General features: G+C 53.5%; 3 protein-coding genes across 3 annotated transcripts; 2 read left to right on the top strand and 1 right to left on the bottom strand.

Moving 5' to 3' along the window:
• Positions 1–95: 95 nt before the first annotated feature.
• Positions 96–1,234, top strand: LOC6551414 (probable 6-phosphogluconolactonase). Its single transcript, XM_001977164.3, has 3 exons — positions 96–323; positions 455–930; positions 1,066–1,234. The coding sequence occupies exons 1-3, from the start codon at positions 185–187 to the stop codon at positions 1,180–1,182; spliced, it is 732 nt and encodes a 243-aa protein (XP_001977200.1). The 5' UTR covers positions 96–184; the 3' UTR covers positions 1,183–1,234.
• Positions 1,235–1,365: 131 nt separating this feature from the next.
• LOC6551413 (zinc finger protein 420) lies at positions 1,366–4,848 on the top strand. The gene is made up of 5 exons (XM_001977163.3): positions 1,366–1,491; positions 1,561–2,673; positions 2,732–3,665; positions 3,729–4,324; positions 4,387–4,848. The coding sequence occupies exons 2-5, from the start codon at positions 1,587–1,589 to the stop codon at positions 4,452–4,454; spliced, it is 2,685 nt and encodes an 894-aa protein (XP_001977199.1). The 5' UTR covers positions 1,366–1,491; positions 1,561–1,586; the 3' UTR covers positions 4,455–4,848.
• Positions 4,849–5,008: 160 nt separating this feature from the next.
• On the bottom strand, positions 5,009–7,466 carry LOC6551412 (protein regulator of cytokinesis 1). Its single transcript, XM_001977162.3, has one exon. It carries the CDS (start codon positions 7,247–7,249, stop codon positions 5,180–5,182), a length of 2,070 nt encoding a protein of 689 aa, XP_001977198.3. The 5' UTR covers positions 7,250–7,466; the 3' UTR covers positions 5,009–5,179.
• Between the last annotated feature and the right edge of the window lie 43 nt (positions 7,467–7,509).

Here is a 7,509-nt window from a genome sequence, read left to right as displayed (position 1 = left end):
CCCAAGCTTTAATTGCTAAATATTCTTTTAGATAGTTAATTGTTGGTATATTAATTTACTCTACATCCATTTTCGCAAACGATGCAGTGTATTTCATTAATTGGTAATCGATAGTTGAGAGAGAGGGAATGGTGATTACTGAGAAATCGAAGTCGAGTCGGGTTTTATTATCAGATCAAGCAATATGTCGGAGCGAAAGAGTCCGCTAAAGGTAATCCCGTCCGCTTCGGAGGAGCAACTGGTCCAGGCCCTGGGCGATCTACTGAAGCGCTGCTCCCAGGAGGCGTTGTCCAGAAAGGATAAATTCAGCGTGGGACTTTCGGGTGAGGATCACCGCACAGGTCATGCAGGTCAAGTGGGTTGGCTTGTGATAAGCCCAACTTGAGGGGTGACCTTGCCAGGTGCGATCTGCATAGTTGCGCTCCCAAAGTCAAGTGTCTTGTTTCGCTTACAGGTGGTTCCCTCATTCAGTTGCTTACAAAAGCTCTGAAATCTGGCAACTTGAAAACCGCCGACTGGGTGTTCTTCTTCTGCGACGAGCGGTATGTTCCCCTGGATGATAACGATTCCACCTACGGTGCCTACAGGGCCGAGTGGTTGACCCAATTGCCTTGTATTCAGGAATCCCAGTTCGTCCGCGCCGATACCAGCAAACCGCTGGACGCCTGCGCCGCAGATTACGAGGCGAAGGTCAAGAGCCAAGTCGATCAGTTCGATCTGCTGCTGCTGGGAATGGGACCCGATGGCCACACCTGCTCCCTCTTCCCCGAGCAGCCAGCCACGCTGCAGGAGACCAAATGCCTGGTCATCCCCATACGGAACTCGCCCAAGCCACCACCCGAGAGGATCACCTTCACCCTGCCGCTGATCAATAATGCCCGGAATGTCGCCTTCGTGGTTACGGGCGCCGGAAAAGCCAGCGTCGTCAAGGTAAGTTCTTAAGCTTAACAAGATTAAAAAAAGTAAGAAATTAACATTTTTTAGAATACTTTCGAAATTTTAAAGTTTTTTTCTTTAATTGTAAAGATTTTATTTCAGTATGATTATCTTTAACTTTTTTTTTAGAGCGTGTTTGTGGATCTGGATAAGAAGTTTCCCGCTGCGTGGGTGAATCCAACAAAGGGACAGTTGACGTTGATTGTGGACGCGGGAGCTGGAGAAGAAATTACAGCTTTAAATTGACATTCCCTAGAGTACCATTGAATCTTGTAAATACTATTATTTTTGATACACTTTTTGGGTGTTTTTAATTCGTTTAGCAATGACGGGTGGAGACAATAAACGTTATCAGTCTTGGCTGGAGATTTTTTTATAACAATTTTTCAATTTCTGAAATATTTTGATTTTTGGAGAATTTAAAATTTGGCTTGAAAAATGCTATCGGCAACATGAAACTTATCGATATTTGCGTAGTGTGCTCGCAGTCGGTAACAAAATAAATGACGCGCCCAGTATGACCGCACCCCTGTCCACAACAAACGCTTCGTATTGGTAAAATAAATGGAAAATTAAGTTAATGCAGCAGCAGTTGCGCTAATTGTTGATTCCCACATGCAATAGCTAGGATTGAAGGACGCGCAACAGCCATGGCAACGCCACAGCCGCACCTGCATCCGCAGCTGGAGCCGGGTTCGTGCCAGGAGACGGAAACTGAGCCGGCGGGCAGCAAGTTGGTGTCCCAGTTGGAGCCCCTGACCACAATAGACACCGTGGACGCGGACCGCGTCTGCCGCGTTTGCCTAAAGGATGCATCGCTGGAGGGGGAGCTGCACTTCATCTTCAACGAAGCACCCATCGAGCAGGGCGCTAATTTGGCCCGTATCCTGGACGAGTGCACCCTGCACCAGTGCGAGCGGTACGACGGGATGCCCTCACATATGTGCGGATCTTGCGTGGAGGCGGCCCGCAACGCCTACCGCTTCAAGCGGCACGCGGAGCGCTCCTACTGCTCACTGGTGGCCCTGCTGGGGCGTTCGCCCCAGCTAAAGGCGCGAGGAGCCGAGGCAGCCAGTCAGACGGATCAGGTGGCCTTGTTGCCATGCGAAATGTGCCACGACCAGTTCCTCAACAGCCTGGAGCTCCGGCTGCACCGCAACCAGGTGCACAGAACGACCAAGGAGGGGACCGCGACTGGAACAGATGGCCTTCCCTCCGAGGAATTTAAGTGCAAGTTTTGTCCGCAGCATTTCCCGCATCTCCGACAGCTTCGCAGCCATTTGGCGCGCAGTCACGAGCAGACCGCACGACTGCAGTGCGCACATTGCCAGCGCACCTTTAGCCGGCGGGATCACTTGCTGCGTCACATACGCAATCAGCACCGGGATGTGGAGGAGGATTTTCTGCGCACCTGGCCGCCGGCGGATGAGAACACCATGAATAGCGATGGCGGGGATGAGCTGGTCTCTGCCGAGGTGCTGTTAAATGAGGAGGATGACGATGATGAAGGCGTCGGGGAAGCCTTCCAGTGCAATACGAATCCCATTTCCAGCAACGAAGAGGATGAAGAAGATGCCAATGGGGCCAATCAAACGCTGTGGTTGCACATCAAGCCAGAGCCCTGCCTGGAGGCGGAGGAAGTTGACCTGGCCATGCAGCTGAAGCTGGAGAAGAAGCGTCGGCGGCGGGAAAAGGCGGAAGCTCAAGCAGAAACATCCATTGATCGGGCTGTGAAGAGTAAGTGCCCTGTGCTTGGATAAACCGAAAAATATAGAACCCATTCATTATTTTTCAGAGGAACCCGTTGCCATCGGTGACTCTCAGTTCAGCATTAAAGAGGAGAGTCACCTTGTGGGCAGCGAGGACGAGGCGCCAATGGGAGTGGAAGACTTCATGAAGCTCCATGTCAGCGGAGAGCCGCCGCTCAGCGATGAGGAGCGGTTCGATGATTTTGCCGACGATGACAGTGACCTTGATGATGATGACGACGACGACGACGAGGATGGTGGGGAAGATGATGACGGAGAATTCCGGCTTAAACAGGAGCCGCTGGACGGCGAAAAGCCGCTGAAGAAGTCCAAATCAGGCAGGCGCCGGCGGCGCAACAAGGGTGAACCCAATCCCGAGAATCGCTGCGAGGTGTGCCAGCGCACCTTCTCGCGCCACTGCCACCTGCTGCGCCACAAGCTGTCGCACCTGGAGAAGAAGCCCCACAACTGCCCGCACTGCCCCAAGGCGTTTGCGCGCAGCGATCACCTCAAGGCGCATGTGCAGAGCCTGCACAGCAACAAGGAGCACAAGTGTTCGCTGTGTGAGGCCGCCTTCTCGCGGCTGGACGCCTTGGAACGTCATAAGGTCAGCAAGCACAATGGTGAGGGCCTGGAGCCGGGCAGCGAACTGAAGCTGCAGCTGGCGGAGCACACTTGTGAGTACTGCTCTAAGCGCTTCTCCAGTAAGACCTACCTGCGCAAGCACACCCTGCTGCACACCGACTTCCTCTACGCCTGCAAGACCTGCGATGAGACATTCCGCGAGCGTGCGCAGCTTAGGGAGCACGAAAAGACCCACACCGGACAGCGCAACTTCCTCTGCTGCATCTGCGGAGACAGCTTCGCCCGCAACGACTACCTCCGCGTGCACATGCGGCGTCACAACGGTGAGAAGCCCTACAAGTGCCGCTTCTGCGTCAAAGCCTTCCCCCGCGCCACTGATCTCAAGGTCCATGAGCGGTAAGTGTTGAACCTACGGACTTCTGCTGTTTTGTTTCCTAACCGAATTCGCTCGCCTTGCAGTTACCACACGGGCACCAAGCCGAATCTGTGCAATACCTGCGGCAAGAGCTTCCACCGCGCGTACAATCTAACGATCCACATGCGCACGCACACCGGCGAGCGGCCTTACAAGTGCGACCAGTGTCCCAAGAGCTTTACGCAAAGCAACGACCTGAAGGCGCACATCCGGCGGCATACGGGCGAGCGGTACAAGTGTCCGCACTGCGATGCCTACTTCCTGCAGCTGTACAATATGCGCAATCACTGTTTGAGCGCCCACAACAAGCACATCGAAACGAAGACGGGACGTCTGCAGCGGACGGGTCTGCTGGACGATGGCGGTCAGTCGCATCTGACCACCGTCGTTATGCCGCCGGCACGTTATCCAAATGAACTGGATACCCAGCTAGCGGCGACTGCAGCTGCCGGGGCTGAGAGCTCATCGTCGACCACCGTCATTCATTCGCCGGGTACATACAACGCCGCATCCGCTGGACTGTCTTCGGGAGCAGCGGCCGTAGCTCCAGCAAATACAATCGATGGAGCCAGCTTTGCACCGACGGCGGTGAATACGGCTGCTTCGTTTGGCGCCTTCAACTTTCCGCCGGTCGTTATGGGTAAGTTAAGAATATCTTCCTCCTTGTCGTCACTAACTCCATCTCTGTCGGTTTCGCTACAGCGCATCTCATGTACAACCACGGAGGAAACAGCCAGCACAGCCAGAGCGGAAGCGATACGGGTAAATAGCTATCGTTGCTGAAGTGCGTGATCCTGCTCCTGGGCACACGGCTCCACCTTATCCCGAACATTCAACTATTCCAGTGTAGTCTTAAGCTTCCCTCTGTACATAACCGACGGAATTGGGAGGAGTTGTTGCTCCGCACCGGGCTCTGGCCAACTGAAGGGTTCATCACAGGCGCAGGCACCACCATGCCGGCCATTTTAATGTGTTAATATGTATTTAATAGTCGAATAAGAACTGCCCTACATCTTAATGCGCAGTGTAGGCAGTTGGAAACTTTTTATAAACCTTAAATAAGTGCGCATGTATATTAAAGAAAACATAGCTCCCATCCTCCTAATAAGTAACAAATTTACTTGATGATCAAATAAATACTGAAGGCATAGTAAAACATCGAAATCTACATCGATTTCTTTTTCACAATGTTCATAATACTGGTGGATAACTGTTAAATGCGAATAGAAAACATAATTAACAAATTTACAACCAAGTCCTGAATTCCACACAATAGCTTAAGACCACAATTGTTCAGCCCTTACAAAAGTGAAACACACTCGAATCTTGTGGTCAAGCAAAAAACACACATAATTTTTATTATGAAAACGTAAAACAGAAAATAAAAAATGAAATACATCAAGAAACGCCAACCTTTATGAAATAGTGTAGTAGGTACTTGTTAAGCTAGTTAATCTCTAGTGTAACTAGAACTTTCTGCGCAGCTGCACGATCCTCAGGCTTTCCGTGGCACCGGCAGATTGCCACGAGTTCGGGGCACGGCCAATTGGTGACGCTGGCGGGGCAGCATCGAGGAGCGACTGGTCGGCTGGAATTCGTCATAGCTGACTCCCGGCTCGGCATTCTCGTCCGTTGTGTAGTCGGTGTCGGGTGGGGCGTTCTGGTCGTTAGACTTGGTGCGCGCCTTCTTGCTGGAGCGCGTTCCAATGCTGCGCCTGCCCATTCCGCCGCTGCGTCGCAGTGTGTTGTCCAGAACGCGCACCCGCTTCAGCGGCGACTTGGTGGCCTTCAGCTGGTTCTGCTGCTGGCTGGCGGCTAGCAGGTGCTTGGCTGGCGACGCCTTCATCGAGTTAAGGGCGTTCATCAAGCTGCGCTTGGCGTTCGGTGTCTTGGCGCCCGTCTGCAGGCTGGATGGAGTCATGCGCTTGTGCAGATTACCCGTGCTCTTGGTAATGTTCAGGGGACGGAGGTGCTGTTGCGAGGGCGTCATACGCAGCGACATGGTGGAGCTGGAAAAGGTTGACATGTTGCGCAGTGTGCGCGGCGTGCGAAGAGCCGTCGAGCCCGCCGCTGGTGGTGGCATTATCTTGCTGGCCGACGCCGGTGCCTTCTTGCGCGCCGAGCTCTGTAGCTTGGCCTGGCGATGACGCTCCCAGTCGGCGGCCATCAGCTCCAGGATTTTCTCACCGTGCACAAGAAAGGGTGTGTTCTCCTGCACCTCGTATGCCTGTACCAGCTCCGTGATCTGCTGCTCAATCTTGGGCAGCTTGGAGGTGATGGCCTTGCGCTCCTTCTCCTCCTTGAGCAACTGGCCGCCGCGATTGTTGAAGCGATTCGGCTCGCTCGCCTTGGCCTCCAGTGCCTCCATGCGTGCCCAGAGTTCGGCTCGGCTTTCGTACAGATCGAAGATCTCCTTATTCTTGTTGTAGAAGGTCTTTAGGTCGTCCAGCTCCAGTTCGTGCAGCTCCAGCAGATCTTCGTTGTACCAGTCGTTGTAGTAGTTCGAGAAGCGCTTACGCTCCTGCTGGCTCTTAAGTGTGAGATCCCACATCTCCTTGATCTCGATGCGCAGCTGCTCGATGAAAGTCTTCAGATTCTGACGTCGCAGGGCCTGGCAGCGCTGCAGTTCCTCCCGCAGGACGTCGTAGGTGCGTTGGGTGTAGGACGTGGACTCGCGCACGCGACGCATGGCATACTCGTCCGTCTCCTGGAGTCTGTCCCACAGCACATGGATCTTTTCGCGCATATCATCGATGCGCTCCCTCAGTTCCTTCACCTGGTCGGCGAAGTTCTTTTGCATGTGGCGCAAGCGCTCGAAGGTCTCCAGCGTTAGGCAGTGATCCACCTGGTTGAGCAGACGCTCCTCTGCGTCAGTTTGAGGCCGGCACTCCAGCAGCTTCATGTCGTGCTTGATGCTCTGGCGCAGCTTGTCCATCTCCTTGAGGCGCAGCACACGCTGATCGCATAGCTGGGCTAGGCGATCCCGGAACGCGTCCATCTCCTCGGGCAGCGGCAGTGGATCGGCCAACAGCGGCTTAGGCAGTTCACCCAGCTCCTCGCACAGTTGCTCCTGCTGGAGCAGAAGCTCACAGATCTCCGCTCGCCGTCTGGCCAGCTCCTCGCGCAGATGCTCGATGCTCTTGTCCAGCTTCAGCTCCCAGACGACCAGCGGCATGTCGTCCGGGCGCTCGCCAATGTCCACCGGCTCGTGGAGCAGGCGCGTCAGGTCGGTGGCCTCCGCCCGCAAGGCGGCTATATCATTAAGGATCGCCTGCTGCTTTTCGCGCGATTCGTTGAGCAAATCCGTGAAGAAGCTGTGCACATGGTCCTTCAGCCGGAGGAGGAACTCGCCGCAGGTCTTGGTCTCGAACAAGTGCGACCACATCGTGTGCAGCTGGTCCACGTGCTCACCCGTCATCTCCAGGATCCGGCCCTTCACCGCGATGACACTCGGATTGTTCATGTTCTCCGTTTTAATTGTGAAATTGGTTTTTTGTTCTATTTTTTTCGTTGTGGAAATGCTCACTTGTTTTCTTTCGTTGTGTTCACTTGGGGAAAATAACATTGACTACTTAATAAGTCTAAGTTAACTTGACAGCTGGGTCAGATGCCAACCGCTGGACGGGTTTGACTTGGGAATGTGCTAATCGTGGTTTATTTAGAGTGCATCGTTGTACGAAATTTGGATCTGAATGAATCGATGACGCTAGAATGAAATTTCGGTAAATTCAAATTGAAATGGCGGACAAAAATGTTGCCACTGCATTGCGAAACAGTGCTGCCACGTCGCGGTAACTTCTGGCAAGTCCAGGGCTGGAGCATAGG

The sequence above is a fragment of the Drosophila erecta genome, unplaced genomic scaffold, assembly GCF_003286155.1.
Source record: "Drosophila erecta strain 14021-0224.00,06,07 unplaced genomic scaffold, DereRS2 tig00000279-arrow-arrow-pilon, whole genome shotgun sequence".
Lineage (NCBI taxonomy): Eukaryota > Metazoa > Arthropoda > Insecta > Diptera > Drosophilidae > Drosophila > Drosophila erecta.
This window is presented reverse-complemented; position numbering and strand designations above follow the sequence as displayed.